General features: G+C 45.7%; 1 protein-coding gene across 2 annotated transcripts in view; it reads right to left on the reverse strand.

The window, feature by feature from the left end:
* Nucleotides 1-21338, reverse strand: part of PI4KA (phosphatidylinositol 4-kinase alpha) — a 268461-nt gene that overhangs the window by 175732 nt on the left and 71391 nt on the right. For both annotated transcript variants that reach the window (XM_075321257.1, XM_075321249.1), the window contains exons 12-16: nucleotides 7025-7125; nucleotides 6803-6932; nucleotides 2480-2609; nucleotides 2119-2214; nucleotides 1726-1909 (exon numbers count right to left, since the gene is read on the reverse strand). In XM_075321257.1, the coding sequence (XP_075177372.1) occupies nucleotides 1726-1909; nucleotides 2119-2214; nucleotides 2480-2609; nucleotides 6803-6932; nucleotides 7025-7125 (641 nt within the window). The remainder of the gene's footprint in view (nucleotides 1-1725; nucleotides 1910-2118; nucleotides 2215-2479; nucleotides 2610-6802; nucleotides 6933-7024; nucleotides 7126-21338) is intronic.

The following is a 21338-nucleotide window of genomic DNA, read 5'->3' on the forward strand; positions in this document are numbered from 1 at the left end:
CCCTCCCCTCCCCTGCACCCGTTACCAATGACACCGCCTCCCTCCGCTCTCCCCAGCCCCCGCTACTGCTACCGCTAGTGCCGCCCCTCGCCGTTCCCGTCTCCGCTGACACCCCATCCCTTCGCTCTCCTCAGCCCCCGCTAGTGCCGCCCCTCCCCCGCTGTTACCGTCTCCGCTGACACCCCATCCCTCCGCTCTCCCCAGCCCCCGTTACTGCTACCGCCGCCCCTCCCCCCGCCGTTACCGTCTCCGATGACACTTCCTCCCTCCGCTCTCCCCAGCCACCGCTCTGCTAGCCGCTGCTGTGTATGTGTGCCCGTGCCCCACTGCATGCGAGTACCGCCGCTGATGCTGTCTGCACGGCTGTGTATTATCCTCTCCTGTTTGATACTATCTGCTGAGCCGTGTATCTAATCCTCTCTTGGGTGATACACAGCTCAGCAGACAGCATCACCCAGGACAGGATTAGATACACGGCCGTGCACACAGCATCACCCAGGACAGGATTAGAAACACGGCCGTGCACACAGCATCACCCAGGACAGGATTAGATACACGGCCGTGCAGACAGCATCACCCAGGACAGGATTAGATACACAGCTCATCAGACAGTATCTAATCCTGTCCTGGGTGATGCTGTCTGATGAGCTGTGTATCTAATCCTGTCCTGGGTGATACTGTCTGCACGGCCGTGTATCTAATCCTAGCCTGTGTGATACTGTCTGCTGAGCCGTGTATCTAATCCTAGCCTTTGTGATACTGTCTGCTGAGCCGTGTATCTAATCCTAGCCTTTGTGATACTGTCTGCTGAGTTGTGTGTCTAATCCTAGCCAGGGTGATACCGTCTGCTGAGTTGTGTGTCTAATCCTCTCCTGTGTGATACTGTCTGCAGAGCCGTGTATCTAATCCTATCCTGTGTGATACTCCTGCTGTCCTTGGTGACACTTTAGACATTTCTGGTCACCAACAAAATGGCTCTGCATTGTGTCCCTACATGTCATTCTCTGTTATCCTTTGTAAACACTCAGATTGGGAGGTGGAGGCGTGCCACCACACACAGGAGAGCAGACTCCGCCCACTTTACTGCAAGCTGTAACGTGAGCTTTTTCCTACAGTGAGATTTCTGTAGGATTTCAGAAGCTGCTCCCCCTAGTGTTTAACAGTGGAAACAGTGGAAAATATTAAACTTTTTAATTTTTTTTTTACATTTTGCTCAATTAAAAAAAGAAAATAATATTTAAACAAAACATTAAAATAATATTACTTTACATTTTTTCAGGTATTTAATTTTTTTTTTTTCTGACGATACATTCCCTTTAAGGTTGGAGTTACAAGGTGACATTGGAAGCAACACCTGTCATGTATCCAAGGTTCGCTAGGTATCGCTGGTACATCTTAATGCAAGTGAATAGGTTTGTATTGTAACCCAGAGGGTAATGTAACAAGCACGTAATAAAAAAATCTGACACCATTGGACTTCTTGAGACTCTTTTGAAATCAGACACAGTACCTTCACATACCCATTCACTTCTATTGCCCTGAGATATTCAAGTGACACCAAGTGAATTATGGTTGCAGGACAAGTGTTGCACCCAAAGGCGTCCGGTAGCCCTAATCCTCCCTCCCAAGAACAGCTTCTTTCTTCACTTATGAGCCACTAAGTAGCTAGTCAATGGCAGTAAGTCATCATTTGTGGAACGGTTTATTGCCTATTCATCTACTTACATTGCCGGTTATAACCATGCACCCCAGTTGGTCAATGATCAGCACATCTAACTGTGATGGTGGCTGGCAAAACTTTTGCTGAAGAATTTGAAGAATTGGCTCCATGACCTTTGGGGTATCCCTCAGAGCGACAGCAATGTGACCCAAAGCACGGATTGTATGATCAGGAATCAAATGGGCATCCCTAAAAGAAGAAGAAGTGGGCACTTCAATGTGTAAACTTTTCTGAGATTAAATATTATGAAGGGTCTTCACTATTACAGACAGATAGATTATGTTCTGCAGAGTCAATCTGTTCTGTATTCATAAACACATCTGCTTTATTTCTTTTAATAATATCCATTAATAAATGAGTAATTTCCATTATTTTATTCAATAACCAGTAAAACATACTTTTCATTCTCTTGGGATATATAAAGACGATTGGATAGGCTGGCAAGGAAGGCTTCTACAATAACTGGGTCAATAGTTAACCCGGCCTTTAAACACCTGAAATGAGAAAAACCGTGATGAAATACAGTAAATGTGTAGAACAGGTATGCCATAGATTGTTTTGGTTAGGTTTTTTTTTTGTATTCCTTTTACATGAAGCACATATTAGAGAGACGATCCTCAGGTAATGCCAGAGAATGTTGTGTCTGGCTACACATTTACCCTGCAGAGCCCCAAAAGAGGCAAATGTAGATTGTGCTTATTAACCCAATGTTTATTATACATTTCAAATAGGATTTTTAAGAAGCTGACAAACGGATACCTGCAGATGTTTTCAATGGCAATGTCTCGCAGCTGCTCGTACATGGAGGGCTGGCTCTTCCTACCATGGATAACGTTCATGGTTGACTCGGAGTGCTCATTTGTGATGCTGATCTTAATGTCGTTACCCCCTGAGAATAAAAGGTGAATGTGATTGGGTGTCAAAGGTAGATATAGAACACCGTTTTCAGAAAGTAACATTTAAAAATAAAATATATTTTTGTTTTTTTTTGTTTTTTTCTTATTTGATTATTCACATGTAAAAAGCACCCACAATAACAAATTTATTAAAGCTATCATAATACACGCATACTTTCTGCTTTATTTAGCTCACTTATCAGCTTTGCCGTAGTGAGAGACATAAAGAGCAGAGTCATCTCATCATTAGTTATTAATAATAATAATAATAATAATAATAATAATAATAATAATAATAATGGTAGGTTTGTTACCAATTTCTCCCTTGTAATGCTAGAGACTTAGGTAACACAGGAGGGTAATAATGCACACAAATAAGGCTTTATTTGCAACTCCCTTGACAATTCTGGGTAGAGTATACTGTACACGATTATACTCCAAGAAGTAATGGTCTATGAAGCTTCTCAGTGAAGTGACTACCATTTGTTGCAGAATCCATAAAGAACACATAACATAGTGAAATATCTTTATATATAATACAGGATGGGTTTATATCCAATAGGACCAATCCAAAAATGTTAGGAAAACACAAATTAGCTATACACATTAGAGGGGGGGAGCATACACTATTCAATTTATACAAAACTCATATTCATGAAGGTAAAATGAAATGAAAAAGTGAGGTGCATAAAGACTTTAATATCTACGTAATCTCACAGGTAATATACATAAGAGGGTATGCTGGTGTAAAGGAGTAAACTTTCTGAAAGAAGACCTTTTTCATGTAGTGCTAAAAGTACATCATTATGTGGGACAATTGCCCCTAAACAGAGTGTTAGGGTACCATCACACTTTAGCGATGCAGCAGCGATCCGACCAGCGATCTGACCTGGTCAGGATCGCTGCTGCGTTGCTACATGGTCGCTGGTGAGCTGTCAAACAGGCAGATCTCACCAGCGACCAGTGACCAGCTCCCAGCGACGTGCAAGCGACGCTGCGCTTGCACGAAGCCGGCGTCTGGAAGCTGCGGACACTGGTATCTAAGGTAAACATCGGGTATGGTTACCCGATGTTTACCTTAGTGTGTGCAGGGAGCCGGCACTGGCAGCGTGAGAGCTGCGGAGGCTGGTAACGAAGGTAAATATCGGGAAACTACCTTGGTTACCCGATGTTTACCTTGGTTACAGCTTACCGCAGGCTGTCAGACGCCGGCTCCTGCTCCCTTGCACATTCAGGATTGTTGCTCTCTCGCTGTCACACACAGCGATGTGTGCTTATCAGCGGGAGAGCAACAATAAAAAAACGAACCAGGGCTGTGTGTAACGAGCAGCGATCTCACAGCAGGGGCCAGATCGCTGCTCAGTGTCACACACAGCGAGATCGCTAATGAGGTCACAAAAACCGTGACTCAGCAGCGATCTCAGTAGTGATCTCGCTGTGTGTGAAGTACCCCTTAACCGTATCTATAACAACATGATATCTTTCTAACTGATTGCTATGCATTGTAAAGTCAATTTATACACGTATAAAGAGCTGGAATTAAAATACATAATAAAAGTGGTGACTTTTTCTCTAATTTCACAATAGATGTAATAGACTGAAGCCCACAGGGGTATACACCATGTTATAATGAAGCTTGTGAAAATTTAAAGGGGATGTGCACTACTTGAACAACGCCTTCTTAATCTGAGTGTTTGTTTTTAACCCCTTCAGCCCCTGGGCATTTTGCGTTTTTCCGTTTTTTTTCCTCTCTTTTTTTCCGAAAGCCATAACTTTTTTATTTTTCAGTCAATCTTGCCATATAAGGGCTTGTTTCTTGCGGGAGAAGTTGTACTTTTAAATGAATCCATAAGTTTTACCATATAGTGTACTGGAAAACTACAAAAAAAATCCAAGTGCGTAAAAGTTGCAAAAAAAAAAAAAGTGTCATCGCACAATAATTTTTGGGATATTTTATTCACTGTGTTCACTATATGGTAAAACTGATGTGTCATTGCGATGCCTGAGGTCGGTGCGAGTTTGTAGACACCAAACATGAATAGGTTTACTTGTATCTAAGGGGTTAAAAAAAATTCACAAGCTTGTCCAAAAAAAGTGGCGCACGTTTTGCGCCATTTTCCGAAACCCGTAGCGTTCTCATTTTTTGGGATCAATGGCTCAGTGAATGCTTATTTTTTGCATCTCAAGCTGACGTTTTTAACTGTACCATTTTTGCGCAAATGCTATGTTTTGATCGCCTGTTATTGCATTTTGCGCAAAATGTGCGGCGACCAAAACACAACTTTGGCGTTTTTAATTTTTTTGCAGCTACACCGCTTACCGATCAGGTTAATTAATTTTATATTTTGATAGATCGGGCATTTCTGAACGTGGCGATACTAAATATGTGTACATTTTTTATTTTTTTAACCCTTTAATTTTCAATGAGGTGAAAGGGGGGTGATTTGAACTTTTAGGTTTTTTTTAATTTTTTTTTTTTTTAAACTTTTTTTTTTATCTTACTAGTACCCCTAGGGGGATATAGCGATCAGCAATCCGATCGCTCTGCCATATCTCCAGATCAGAGCTACAGAGCTGAGAACTGCAGATATGGTGCTTTACTTTCACTGCCGGCTGTATTCCGGCATTGAGAGAAAGTGACTCATGTTAGCTACAGGCGTCATCACATGACCCTGTGCTACCATGGCAACCACTGACAGTCACGTGATCCATGTCACGTGACTTCCGATGGAGGCGGGGTAAGTCACTGTAATGGCGGCGCGCATATACATCTCGATGCCAGATTTTGGCAGCGAGATGTAAGGGGTTAATACTAGCAGGCACACATGTCAGCTGTTGAAAACAGCTGATATGTGCGCGGATCGCCGCCTCCTGCCCACGGCAGGGGGCGGGGATTAACCGCACACGATCCATGACGTACCCAGTACGTCATGGGTCATTAAGGGGTTAATTTAAAGGGGACACATACTTAACTCTCGCGCCATTCCAGCAGTGTTGGCACTCGCTCTCCATGGGCTCATGTGATGTTGTTATGTCACACGAGTCCTGCGCCCAATAAGCGCCAGCTTTACTTTCCTCGCCTTCCGAAGTATCAATTTTAGTGATGGAGCAGCCACAGCTTCGACTTCCTCTTGAAGTTCGATTTGTTCGAAGGCGGGGAAAAGAAGCAGGCGCTTATTGGGCACAGAGCTCATGAAAAGTAACATTACGTGAACCCCGGGCAGAGCTAGTGCAGACACCACTGAAATGGCGCCTGTGCCAGAGGTGAATAGAAATGTTTTCATTTTAACAGGGGCAAATACTCTGAGAAAGGGGTTGTCCGAGAAGTGAAAAATCCCTTTAATCAATGACTGTGTTGAAGGTTTAGGCTGAGGCCACACGGGGATTAGTACGAGCTCTCGCATGACACTCAGCTTACGCTCGCAGCACAGCAGGAGCCGAGTGTCATGCGACTGTGGTCCGATCACGCAATTGGACCACAGCTGCGGAGGGGAGGGCCAGTGCTGCGGAGGGGGGGGGGGGAGGGATTCATCTCCCTATCTCCTCAATTGCCGGCTGATGCGAGAATCGCACTGCACTAGCGTTACACCGGTGTAATGCGAGTACAATGCGATGTTTCTCTCGCCCCATAGACTTGAATGGGTGCAAGTGAAACAGATCGCATTCCACCCACAGCATGCTACGATTGTTTTCTCAGTCCGATTAGCGCTGAGAGAAAAAAAAAAAAAATCGCTCATGGGAGCGGCTCCATAGAGTAACATTGGTCAAAGTGGAATGCAATTTTTTATCGCATTCCACTCGCTCTGTATTACTCGCCGTGTGTGGTGACCCTTAATCATCACCACAGATCCTTTACTGTAAGGGCAGTGAGATTATGGAAGTCTCTGCCACACCATTTTGTGATGGTTGATGCAGCAAATATATTTAAAAAGGGCTTGGATGCCTTTTTTGATTAACGGAATATTACAGGTTACGGGTATTAGACCCTGGGATGGGACATTCATCCAGGGATCAAGCCTTATTGACCTTTGAAGAGTGACGAAATGTTTTTATTCCTAATATGCAATTAGCATCTGCCTCGTGAGGTTTTTGCTTGGCTCTACATCAACACAATAGATCATAGCTTGAACTTGATGGACCGGTGTCTTGATTCAACTTTACAATAATGAAATGAACCCAAGCCTACCTGACTGATTTTGGCTGTGATATTTATACAGTTTCACCAGCACTGGAGAAGGAATGACCAGGAAATCCCGAAGAGATGGCGTTACAGAGTGAACTACCACAGGAAAGCGTTCACAGAGCCGCCCCAGCCCCTGGTAAGGAAAGCAGAAGACAGACATTAGGTAACCACATATCTTATATCCTGCATGGAGAATGGGAACATTGTCTGACGTGTCAGGCTCACCTGTAAGCAGCAGATCAGGAGAGGCATGTGGGCTATGATAACCTTGCTAGATGTCTTTGACTGCAACTTCTCAGACAGTTTAATGCATAAATTCTCTGCACCTGTAGTCACAAATCATTATGTAGTGATTTAGAAGGAAAACAAATGTACTGCACTGAAAAAAGGTTTTTAAAAGAATCTGTCAGCAGATTTTTTGCATTTAATCTAAAAGCAGCATGATTTAGGGGCAGAGATCCAGATTTCAGAGATGTGTCCCTCACTGGGCTGCGTGTTGTAATTTCAATACAGTGTTTTATCATCAGGAGATCACCACTGCCTGACTAAGTCTCACGTACATATTATACCAGGTTATCTGTGTAACCCCGCCTCCAGTACAGATTGGCAGCTTTCTTTGCACACTGAATTGTCAGCAATCTGCCAATCAGTGGTGTGGGCAGGGTTATACCCACCTTAGCATTTAGACCACTGCCCCATCTACAACACAGAGTGGTAATTGCTTACTGATAATTTGATTTTCCTAAAACCCATCACAGCACCTGAAAGAGTGGGATCTACCCGTCATATTGGATCAGAAGCCAAGAGCACAAAATACAAAGGAAACTCCCCCGTCCTTCAATGTGGTTTCCGAGAAGTTAAGTAGGAGTCACCTAAATTATTCTCATTATTCTTGTCATTTATACATCCACTCAAGCCCATTCTACCTTGTGAGAAGGGAAAATTGAATACCATCAATAACCATAAGCCAGAGGGAGGGAAAAATAGGGGTGCGGTCATGGGTTTCAGGCAACTTACCGGTAAGTTATTATCAATTTCTCCCTCACCCATGACAGCACCTAAGAGACCAAGGCCAAGAAGTCCTCTGATAGGAAGGGAACACTCCTGTAATATCTTACACCTGAAGAATGATTCTAAATAATATCCTAGTTCAAAAAATAAAGCTTCAGAAGAGGTGACCATTTAGATATCGTCCCATCAAGATAATGTCTCCATCAATTTGGAACTCCAACAAAAAAGCACCAACAAGAATGATAAAGGAATTCTTTTACTGGTTACTAAAACGTTTTGGTTTTTTACAGAGAGGATCTATATTTATAGACATCACTCATATATGGTTCCCTTCCGTGGATTTAATTAGATATTCTGTACTTATTAAAGCAGATAACCAACAACTGACGTATAGGAAATCGTACGAAGACTTAGCATGGTATAAAAACAGAGGTCAAGTGATTCAAAAACAAAAAGGTAACTTTTTTTTCCAATCAGATACGCTAATTTTTATTTGAACACATAAATCATAAAGAAATGTCTTATTGTTAAACAAGTAACTCCCTTCTGTACTGCCCCTCTATTCAGTCTGGGGTGGTAGTGTAACCCGACTCGCACAGATTATTTGTATCAAATGTAATCCCAAAATATTTCAAATCCAATATCCAACAGCTTATTGAATTTGTCCGTGTCAGGCTGCTTTCACACTATGCTTTTTTAACATGCGCCATGAACGTTTTTTAACGCAAAAACGAATCCAGTGCAAATGAGTTTTCATTTCAATGCATTTGCAATGGACTCGTGTAAACATGCGTTCACCTGCGTTTGCGTGCGTTACAGCGACTTGCAGTTTAACTTTTTTAACTTTTTTTCAAAAACGCTACTTGTAGCGTTTTTGAGCTGCGTCCAAATACTGTTTTTCACTGGATCCTGACTATACTGCACGCAAACGCATGTGAACGCTGGCATGCTGATAGACAGGATGCTGCTTGCTCTACTGAGCATGCCCAGAAACCAGCCTGACGTGATCAGTCTCTCTCTCCCCCTCCCTCTCTCCCCCGCCTGAGAGCGGCGGACGCTCGTAACCAAGGTAAATATCGGGTTACCAAGCAAAGCGCTTCGCTTAGTTACCCGATGTTTACCTTGGTTACGTGTGCAGGGAGCAGGCAGCCCGGCTCTTAGCAGCTATGGACACTCGTAACCAACGTAAATATCGTGTATCCAAGCAAAGCACTTCGCTTAGTTACCCAATGTTTACCTTGGTTACAAGCCTCCGCAGCTGTCAGATGCCGGCTCCCAGTCTGTCAAGTTCAGTTCCCCTCACTCGGATCACATGACTTCAATGCCCGCCCATAAACGCCAAGTGGCAGGATCCTGCAAAATAACATGCGCTTGCATGCGTTTCTTTGTAAAAACAGGATCCACTTTTACAGCAAAAAAACGTTCATGACGCATGTTAAAAAAACAGTGTGAAAGCAGCCTAACAGAAGACATAGAAGATCTGTATATTAACAATTATGGGCTATGCTGATCCAAGATGTGCAGGCATACACCCCAATGGGGGTAAGGAGTAATGGAAGAAAGGATCCGGCACGATTATATTATAAAAACAAAAAAAATCTTTATTTCCATGGTTAAAAAAAGTACCTGTGGAGACCAAGCGGTGTACCTCACAAGAGACTTAACGCGTTTCGGACTGCGGTAAAAACAAGAGAGTCCTTAATCATAAGCATATTCTCTGTGACACAAGACTACTGAAATAGGTTACTCCATTAGATGAACAAAGGGGGAGAGGAGGAGCAAGGATTCCTTGATTAAATGAGGAACGTCGGCTGCACTTACAGAGCCCTTAGAACCAGAATCTCAGAGCACACCCGAATACCATCAACCGCTTCAGATCCTACTACTGTGAATTATGCCATATTGGTTAGGAAACGCTCCTTATCTGGCCTGACCAGACATTTTATTGAGCACCATTTGGCAGATTTTTCAACATTGGTTGTTACCGGGATTGAATATGTACCCAGACCCCCCCGAGGGGGGGACTGGTTTCAGGCTCTTCTTCTTGCAGAAGCAAAATGGATTTTAAAACTTAATTCCAGGTACCCCGATGGTCTTAACTATCGGTACTTTTTTAACCATGGAAATAAAGATTTTTGATGTTTTTATAATATAATCGTGCCGGATCCTTTCTTCCATTAGTCCTTACCCTCGTATAACCGGCTGGGACCTCCCGGTGGATGCCGTGCATTTGTGGACTTCAACACTCAGACAGCAGGTGAGCTGAAAAATCTTCTTTCTATACACCCCAATGGGCATGGAAACTCCTAATACCGGTATCCTGAGATTAGAGACAAGGGGACATGTTCTGTAGAAGAATAGAAGACCCATCGGCCAGCCCACCCCACCACTTGCTACAATACTGAACATTAAAAATTAAATAGCATTCTAGACCAGGTGAGCGATAAAGGGACAAGATTAGAAGTGTCTAGCCCGAGGACTCACATCTTGATGGATTGCCACTCTTTTGAAAAGATACATTTTTCATGATGAAGCAAATTGTTTATTTTGTGAATAAATTCAGCTATTATGAGGGGGAGGAATGATGCTCCTTCCAATGTAAAGCCTGCTTTACATGTTACGATTTCGCATACGATATCGTATGCGATCGTAACCGCCCCCATCGTATGTGCGGCACGTTCAATTTGTTGAATGTGCCGCACAAACGATTAACCCCCGTCACACGTACTTACCCTTCCATATGACCTCGATGTGGGCGGCGAATGTCCACTTCCTGGAGTGGGAGGGACGTTTGGCGTCACAGCGACGTCACACAGCGGCCGGCCAATAAAAGCGGAGATGAGCGGGACTTAAACATCCTGCCCACCTCTTTTCTTCCGCATTGCCGGCTGGAGCCGCGGGACGCAGGTAAGATCTGTTAATCGTTCCCAGGGTGTCACACACTGCAATGTGTGCTACCTCGGGAACATTGAACAACCTGACGTGCAATTCGTCAGGATTCAACGACGTGTATGCGATGAACGGTTTAACGTTCAATCGCAATCGCACGTAGCTGTTACATGCTACAATGTACCTTACGATGCCGGATGTGCGTCACTTACGACGTGACCCCGCCGACACATCGTAAGATATATTGTAGTGTGTAAAGCAGGCTTAAAGCTATAAAGTTTGCTGGCCTGATAAAGTAGTCTCAATATGTTGCGCAGATTGCCCTCCTCAGTATATTCCAGCAGACACAAAACAGGGCTCATATCAATATTGCAGACATACATAGAGGATATTACATTCACCACCTCCTGCCAAAATGGAGCCAGTTTTGGACCTTCCCATCTCACATGAGATATTCCTGCGTCCGATGTTACATATCTACGACACATGGAATCTGTTTTGTATCCCATTTTAAACAATTGAAGTGGTGTTCTATAAGCTCGATGGATCATATAATATTGGGAGCGCCTCTGCACATCGCTCAGGAGACTTTAGGTATTGCTTGTAGTATATCTGACCAAATGTCCTCGCTGAATGGAGCTACATCTTCATCCCATTTATGCAACAGATTCTCTGCTTAAGAATTAATTCTAACAGACATTTAGTAAAAAGTGAAATAAGTTCTCCCATCAGGCCCTCTCTGCCCTCCACTGCCTTGCTCTGCCACCCGCCAGTGGCGCTGACTCTGCGCCATTTTGGAAATCCCTCTCTGCTCATTTACTGTCCTTTCCACTTGTCATATCGCCATCCTGTAGTGCCGGAGACCCACTGCGACAACTCCCTGTAGGTGCCTGGGTGTATCACCTACCTCATCCTCCATCTAGCAACGGTGTGGAGGGTGAAAGTAGGAGAATGGAAGGGTGACCTTAACAAGGCCTTGACTAGAATGTAACGTTATAAGGTAATCTGTCACCAGGTTTTTGCTCCCCTCATCTGAGAGCAGCATGATGTAGAGACAGAGACCCTGATTCCAGCGAGGTGTCACTTACTGAGCGGTTTGCTGTCACTTTGATAAAATCAATGTTCTCTCTGCTGCAGATCTAGCAGTTATACAGAGCTCATGAATATGCTGGACTACCTGGCAGTACACCAAGTAGACCTCTAATGATACAATTAGGGGTACTTCACACACAGCGAGATCGCTACTGAGATCGCTGCTGGGTCACGTTTTTTTGTGACCTCATTAGCGATCTCGCTGTGTGTGAGACTGAGCAGCGATCTGGCCCCTGCTGTGAGATCGCTGCTCGTTACACACAGCCCTGGTTCGTTTTTTTATTGTTGCTCTCCCACTGATAAGCACACATCGCTGTGTGTGACAGCGAGAGAGCAACAATCCTGAATGTGCAGGGAGCAGGAGCCGGCGTCTGACAGCCTGCGGTAAGCTGTAACCAAGGTAAACATCGGGTAACCAAGGTGGTTACCCGATATTTACCTTCGTTACCAGCCTCCGCAGCTCTCACGCTGCCAGTGCCGGCTCCTGCTCCCTGCACACGCTAAGTTAAGCGGTGTGCACTGGTAACTAAGGTAAACATCGGGTAACCATACCCGATGTTTACCTTAGTTACCAGTGTCCGCAGCTTCCAGACGCCGGCTCCGTGCAAGCGCAGCGTCGCTTGCACGTCGCTGCTGGCTGGGGGCTGGTCACTGGTGAGATCTGCCTGTTTGACAGCTCACCAGCGACCATGTAGCGATGAAGCAGCGATCCTGACCAGGTCAGATCGCTGGTGGGATCGCTGCTGCGTCGCTAAAGTGTGACGGTACCCTTACTCTGTAATCAGCAGTAGATTATCAAAAGTACACTAAGCAGCCCAGTAAAGGCCCAGTCACACAACGACTTACCAGCGATCCTGAAAACGATGCGACCTGATAGGGATCGCTGGTAAGTCGCTGGGAGGTCGCTGGTGAGATGTCACACAGTCAGACCTTACCAACGATGCAGGAACGATACAGGTCGCAGTTGCGACCTGTATAACGATCTCAGCAGTCACTGTGACCCTGTCACACAGTGTCAAACACAGCGATGTGTCCTGCCCAGCAGGATATCGCCTTTGAAGAAAATGGACTGGACCATCCTGCAACGACTGACGACCTTACAGCAGGGGCCTGATCGCTGGTAGATGTCACACATAACAGGATCGCTACTGCGTCACAGAAACCGTGGCTCAGCAGCGATCTTGCTAGCGATCTCGTTATGTGTGACAGTACCTTTAGTGACAAGTGGCTGGAATCAGGATCTCTGCTCCTACATTATGCTGCTCTCAGATTAAGTGGCAAAGATCTGGTAACAGATTCCCTTTAAGAGCAAGTCCACAGGGCCAGGGTTTGCAGCATTTTGGATGTGGCTTGTTTATACTGTGACCAAAACACTGCATTATGCAATTATACAGCAGAAGCACAGTAGATGGAATGTATAGAAATCCCATGCCCTCTGCTTCTTTTCTCCGCAGGGAAAAAAGACCTGTGGCACAGCTTTCCAAGCAGCAGCATGTCAATGCTGCCGAGAAGCGAATAGAAATAGAGAATAGAGTTAAAGTCGAAAGTCGCAGCGCCCAGAACCTCTTATTGCTGGCACGGGCAGCTGTGGTCTGCGGACAGCACTTGTGGCCCCGCAGAAGAAGATAAACTGCGTCCAAAATGCAACATGTCCAGATTGTGGGCACGTACCCTCAAATCTATTTACGCTGAAAAGGACAACTGTAGTTCAAGATTTCCATCCTAGAAATTTGCTGGTTACTGCATCTGAGCCAAGTACAAAGAACTAATACAACTAGAATAGCCAAAAAAAGAACACAATCTGAGCTATTCACTATAAAGAAGAGCCACCATCAAAGATTCATCTAGGGATGATGGAATTTATCTTCTCTATAACAGCATCAATTATGTAAAATGGATGTTAATAACACAATCCAGCCATGAAGACTGTTAGCGGAAAATCGTTAAATGCAAAGCAGATTAGATTAGAGCAAAGAAAGAAAAATGATAACCATCACCTCCACCTCTGATGCACCACTTACGATATGTTTTTCTTCCTCCATGAGGAAGCGACATAGTCAGAAAGAGCTATAGACCTCACAGTACTGGTGGAAGCGCAGATGGCCATAAACCAGTGTCTTACAACCCCGTTCCACCCACCAAGTAGTTTATGGATGCATCATCCAGATCTTGAGTAATTATCAGAACAGTCTTCCCTCGGTGCAAGGCACTGGTGTTGACGAACGAAGATGTTCCTCCATTCGCCACAGGAGACTGACATATAACCAATTCATCGATTCCCCCTTTAGAAAAGTTTTATTGCAGAGTTGCCACTTAATCACTCCAAAAGCGCATTGACTGGATATTTAACCCCTTAGGGATCAGGCGATTTTTCATTTTTGCAGTTTAGTTTTTTCCTTCCCTTATTCCAAGAGCCCTAACTCTTATTTTTCCATCGATAAAGCTGCGTAAGGGCTTGGTTTTTACAGGAGGAGTTGTACTTCACCAATCATTTTATCATCTGATGTAACAGTAAGGCTGGTTTCACATCAGCGTTTTTTTTTTGACTGACGGTAAAACAACGCAAACCGCATTTGATCGGATCTGATGTCATTTCAATGAATTTTCAATGGACTTGTGGCAACATGCGTTTACATGCGGTTGCATGTGGTACAGTCTGGATCCGGTGACTTCCAGTTTAACTTTTTTTCAAAAACACAATATGTAGCGTTTTTGACCTCCGTCCAAATACTGCATGTTACCAGATCCTGTAGATTGCGGCCGTAGCTGCAATGTATTTCAATGGGCGCCGGATTCAGCTTTGCCACTTGCGGTTGCATGCTGATAGAAGGATCCTGTTTTGGTGTACTGAACATGCTCTGAAGCTGCCTGGCGTGAGCTCAGTCAGTCAGTGAGCTCAGTCAGTCAGTGAGGTCGGTCGGTCAGTGAGTGAGGTCGGTCAGTCAGTGAGTGAGGTCGGTCAGTCAGTGAGTGAGGTCGGTCAGTCAGTCAGTGAGGTCGGTCAGTCAGTCAGTGAGGTCGGTCAGTCAGTCAGTGAGGTCGGTCAGTCAGTCAGTGAGGTCGGTCAGTCAGTCAGTGAGGTCGGTCAGTCAGTCAGTGAGGTCGGTCAGTCAGTCAGTGAGGTCGGTCAGTCAGTCAGTGAGGTCGGTCAGTCAGTCAGTGAGGTCGGTCAGTCAGTCAGTGAGGTCGGTCAGTCAGTCAGTGAGGTCGGTCAGTCAGTCAGTGAGGTCGGTCAGTCAGTCAGGTCGGTCAGTCAGTCAGTGAGGTCGGTCAGTCAGTGAGGTCGGTCAGTCAGTCAGTGAGGTCGGTCAGTCAGTCAGTGAGGTCGGTCAGTCAGTCAGTGAGGTCGGTCAGTCAGTCAGTGAGGTCGGTCAGTCAGTCAGTCAGTGAGGTCGGTCAGTCAGTCAGTGAGGTCGGTCAGTCAGTCAGTGAGGTCGGTCAGTCAGTCAGTGAGGTCGGTCAGTCAGTCAGTGAGGTCGGTCAGTCAGTCAGTGAGGTCGGTCAGTCAGTGAGGTCGGTAAGTCAGTCAGTGAGCTAAGTCAGTCAGTGAGCTCAGTCTCTCTCTCCCCCCACCCCCCGTCCACACTGTCAAGTTAAATGCAGCTCACTCCTGATCAAATGACTTCTATGCCCGCCCAAATCAGCTCATTCCCGACCACATGACTCATAAACTGCAAGTACACGGATCCAGTAAATAACACTTGCGTTTGCATGCGTTTAACACTAATTGTACAGGATCCTGTGACATGTTTTGCGTTTTTTTGCGTCTAGGCAAAAAAACGCTGATGTGAAACCAACCTAGGAAGGAAAAATATTCCAACTGTGGCGAAATAGCAAAAAACCCTGCAATTGTTTTTTTGGGCGTTTTGTTTACAGCATTAACTTTACCACAAAACTGACCTGGCAGTATGATTCTTCAGGTCAGTCCGATTACGTAGATACCAAAACATGTATAGTTTCTATTTTATTTAAGTGGTGAAAACAAATTCTGACCTTTTGGGGGGGAAAAAAATCTGGCTTGTGTCACGACTAGGGCTGAGCGGACCCGTACTGTTATAGTCCAGATGCGCATGGTTTGAAAGATGCCCGAATTCCGGACCCAAGCCCAGGATTCCGGGTGTATGATACGGATTAGTCACTGGGGTAATTAAAGGAAAAATAAAGAAAACAAGAATTAAGCAAGCGTTTATTAGAGACTGAGACTCGGTGTCATGGCGGCAAACTGCTTCCGGGTCGCGCATTCACTTCCTGTACTGTGCATTAGGCTCATTGCATACACACAGCATTCTATGCTTTCCCTGCTCACCGGCCATCCTGTTGTCTGTGATTGGTTGCAGTCAGATGCACCCCCAGCCTGTGACATTGTCTGCCTGCAGTCATTGCTCATCGCAGCTCAGTCATTATCTTCACCCATAGCTGGCGGTCATGTTCTATGGCTGCTCGCTGTGAGATGTAGCAGAGCTGTAAGCGGCGTGGGACCTCGTGTGGATTACGCTGAAGGCGTGTTTGGGGTTAATAACGTGGTGAAAGAGGGTGTGTTTTTATATTTTAGTCTAAAGAAAGGATTTTTCCTCTGTGTTTGTACTTATTTACTTTCATTTACAGGTTAGAGATGCAGGTATCTCAGACGCCTGTGCCATCACTAACCTAGGGTTTAGTAGCAGCTGTGCGCTGTTATGAAAACCTGCTATTACCCAGATTGCCACTGCACTAGGGCAACGAGAGGACTGGTAAAGCCCCCAGATTGTCACATCTAATAAATGTGGCAATACCGAGCGGATGCGGGCTGAGAATACCAGCCCCCAGCCGGCATTATCTTCGCTGTGTAACAAAATTGGGGGGGGGGCGAACCGCACGTTGTTTTTGTTTCTTTTTATTTATTTAAATAATAAAAAAAGCTGCATGCGGTTTCTCTTAAGGCCCGAGTCACACTTGCGAGGCACTCGCGCAAGTCTCGCGACGCATCACCAGGCACAGCCGCACATTCTTCTGACAGGAGCGGGTCGGCCACATGTGTTTCCATGTACCTGCATGCTCATGTTCAGAGAGCGGCAGGCCGTGCTGGGTGATGTGATGAGAGTCCCTCGCACAAGTGACTCTGGGCTTCTTTTGATACACAGCACAAATAATGCCCGACAGCTGGGGGTTGCAGCCGTGGGCTTTATCTGTGCAGGCATCAGAATATGGAGACCCCGCGCCGATTGTTTTATTTATTTAATTTTATACCACCATACTGACCCACAGACACGTGCACTGTTTTCCCCGCCCACCGGCCGTTCTGGTGCCTGTGATTGGTTGCAGTCAGCTGACACACTGGCACTCAGTCTGGTGGCGCATCTAACTGCAACCAATTACATGCGCCGGTGGGCGGGCAAACCAGTGAATAGTCAATTGTCGCCTCCGGAAGGGAAAGTGTGACCCGGAAGGAGTGTGCTGCCATGACACAGCCTCGATGAGTACACCACACCACACACACTCCTACTCCTTGTTTTTGTTTTTTTTAAGTTCAGCAGGTCCCAGTTTTTTGTGAGTTTGACCAGCTCTAGTCACGACTTTCCGAGAGCCGTAACATTTTTAATGAATCAGCCTTTATCTGCAGGGAAAGATGAGAGCTTGGTGTGCAAGCCGACAACAAAGGCAGGGAAACAACTCATGACGTACATAGTCTGTCATGGGGTGTAAGGGGTTAAGCAACTCTCCATTTAGTTCAATTGAACAGCTTTATGACTTAAATCCCAAAATACAACTCCATTTATGATGAGGATAGCCTGGGATATTCATGGTTTATCAGCCCCATACTGGCAAGTCCAGCTCGCACCTCTATTAGGAGGGCAGACCAGTATAGTACCATCAGACTTGGCAGAGGCAAGGTCATCTAACCACTGTATACCATGGATAGACTGGGGTATTGGGAGCTTAATCACTTTGCGTACACAGCTCCAACTAGGATCAATAACCGGAAATGCAAATGTTTATATGCTTAAAAAGAGTTTTCCCACAAAGTTCATTTTATTGTTGGTTTTATTCAATACAACTTGGAATAATAATATTTTCCACAATTGGATGTTTTAAATAAAATTAAAAAAAAAGTTCCTTTTTTTTAAGATAATCTTATAAATACATACATAGGTAGGTACTAAAGCATTAAATGTAGAAATTCTCAGACCACAGTTGGCATTTCACCACCAGGCTCCTGCAGTCGCTGCCATTCTTACTATAGGTTGCTGCAGAAAACACTATGGTGCTCTATGAGTCACTGTTGCTCCAGCCATGTGCTCAAGGCTCCTACATCCAAAGGAAAGGAAAACGTCAGAAGGAGGAAGTGGGAGTTGCTTTTTTATCTTGTACCCTTGGCTTCGGGTCCAGAGGGGTAGATCCCACTCTCTAGCAGTCATGGGCGAGAGGATAAACTATTCTATGAAAAACCGTTCTATGAAAACTGCACCAAGCAGTCTAGTGATACACAGGGCTGGCCTTAGCTTGATGGGTGACCTGTGCAAAACTGCCCTTTGGTGCCCCCACCCTACAACTTTGTTACCCAGTTTCCCAGGAAACAAACGAGGACAGGAGGCCATTTTTATTTGTATACTAAGAAAATTGATTTCTTCATATGTGTTGTGTAATAAACTCCTTCAGATTTGTGCTGGAGAATCTGCACCTCAAATCCACAATAATTCCACCACGTCTGACCTCATTCTTATAGGGGTCTTCTGATCTCGTCCATTTATGCAGTATCCCTGGACATTACATTATGGATGGTACATGCGGATCTCACCAATGGAGCGCACATGTATCTGGCGAATGAGGCGCTGATGCTTTTTGTGGAGAGATGGTATAAATCCAAGTACATTTGGATGGGAGCTCTGTCATGTCTTGGCTGAGAGCGGTGCACGTCGTGGCCCCATTGGTGGGATCAGCAGCTACTATACAAATCCTGTGGATATGATATAACTGTACAGGATGAGAATACAAAATATTGCACGGTGTAGCCAGTGGCCTGTAGTGCTTGTACTCAGGACCAAAAAGGCACAAATACAGATGTTAAAGGGGATTGAACAAAATTAGAAAAAAATCTCTGCTTTCTCCATAATATTGTCCTGGAGTTATATTTGGTGCTGCTCCACTGACCTAAGAAGACAGGTGCAGTACCACATACACACCATGACGACGGGGGACGATGTGTATGTGTCAATGCCTTTCAGCTCCACTGCCCTGAGCAGACTGAGGTGCAGTACCACATACACAATATGAGGACGGGGGGGGGGGGGCGCTGTGTATATGTGGTGCTGCCTCTCAGCTCCACTGCTCTGAGCAAACTGAGGTGCAGTACTACATACACACCATGAGGACAGGGGAACTGTGTATGTGTCACTACCTATCAGCTTTACTGACCTGAACACACTGAGCTGCAGCATCACATACACACCATGAGGATGGGGAACGCTGAGTATGTGTCACTGCATCTCAGCTTCTTTGCCCTGAGCAGACTGAGGTGCAGTACCACATACACAACATGAGGATGGGGGTGCTGTGAAGGTGTTGCTGCCTCTTAGCTCCAATGCCATGAGCAGACTGAGGTGCAGTGCCACATGCACATCATGAAAACAGGGGGCGCTGTGTATATGTCGCTGCCTCTCAGCTCCACTGACCTGAGCAGACTGAGGTGCAGCACCACATACACACCATGAGGACAGGGTGCACTGTGTGTGTCGCTGCCTCTGAGCTGACCTGAACACACTGAACTGCAGTACCACACACATACCATGAGGACAGAGGGGGCGTTGTGTATAGAAGAACAACGGCATATAAAACATAACCTTTATTAACCAGTCTGGGCTCACACCATTTGGCAGTGCTGCAAATAAATTTGTTGGAAACTTTGTAAGACAAATCCACACTAAATCATATGATAATCTGTAGCACCTTATTATACACATCTCAGCTGCCGCAGAACCTCATTATCCATATCTCAGCTGCTGACAATGCATTACATTGATGTAATGGCTTTTATACCCACAATAAAGCATTGCATGTGATGTGCAGACGGCAGTGATGCTATGTAAAGTATGAGACGCCAATGTTATTTTACCACAAGATAAGGAACCTGACAGACTATTCCTCCTGCGTGACCCCTGAGTGGAAGGAATCAGACACAGGCTCTATAATTGCAGTTATATATATTTTACTCTGATGCTGCTGCATTTCACATAAAACATACATGTAATATCTGGCCGGGGACGATGCCACCAGGATGATGAGCCCGAGAGGCTAGTGACCAACGGATTCTCCCTGCCCTGCTGTCCTAGACTGACAGGTGTCGCCTTCTGTGTTTAACATTCTGCACATTGACATGCCGAATCTCCACAGTGTGAAACATACGCTGTTAGGATTTCACTTGACGATTTGAGTGGTCATCATCTGATCGCTCATATGCAATTCGCAGACTTGGGGTCATCTGCCGAATTATGTCTCCTCCTGCTTCTCTCATTATTATAAATTTGAAGTTGTGAGAAACAGGAGAAGTCATTCTGCAGATGACCACAAGTCTGCAAATCACTTGTAATCAATCATATGACAACTACTAAATTCGGCACGTGAAATCCTAACAGAGTGCATATTACACACCTTTAAGATATGGCAGGTCAATATTCAGAACTACAAACATGTAAATTACACCACTATAATACACACACTCTGGCCGCAGCAGGGGACACTGGCATCACGTCACAGACCCCCCCATTGTATTTACGCCTATCAGGGGCCTACAGCTGCAGAGCAATGGCTGCCATCACTCACAGGCCCAGTTGTTGTGCCCCTGCATAAACTGCACCATATACATGACACACACATAGCTATATACTATATAAATAGATATAGGTAGGATAGAGGGTTGGACAGCGGTGTCTGGGGTCCACAGAAGGAGTTAACTCTAGGAGCCACACTACACCTATATGCAAATACCAGCAGGAGGCCCGCACACAGCCCTCCACACACAGCAGGAGCCCCCACACAGCCCTATACACACAGCAGGAGGCCCCCGCAAAGGCTCCTACACACAACAGGAGGCCAACACACAGACCCTGCACACACAGCAGCAGCCCCCACACAACCCTCCACACACAGCAGGAAGCCCCCACACAGGCTCCTACACACAGCAGGAGGCCCCCACAAAGCCCTGCACACACAGCCGGAGGCCCCACACAGGCCTCCACACACAGCAGGAGGCCCCCACACAGCCCTCCACACACAGCAGGAGGCCCCCACACAGGCCTACACACACACAGCAGGAGCCCCCACACAGCCCTATACACACAGCAGGAGGCCCCCGCAAAGGCTCCTACACACAACAGGAGGCCAACACACAGGCCTACACACACAGCAGGAGGCCCCCACACAGGCCTGCACACACAGCAGGAGGCCCCCGCACAGGCTCCTACACACAGCAGGAGGCCCCCACACAGCCCTCCACACACAGCAGGAGGCCCCCACACAGCCCTTCACACACAGCAGGAGGCCCCCACACAGGCCTACACACACAGCAGGAGGC

This window comes from Anomaloglossus baeobatrachus, chromosome 1, assembly GCF_048569485.1.
Source record: "Anomaloglossus baeobatrachus isolate aAnoBae1 chromosome 1, aAnoBae1.hap1, whole genome shotgun sequence".
Classification (NCBI taxonomy): domain Eukaryota; kingdom Metazoa; phylum Chordata; class Amphibia; order Anura; family Aromobatidae; genus Anomaloglossus; species Anomaloglossus baeobatrachus.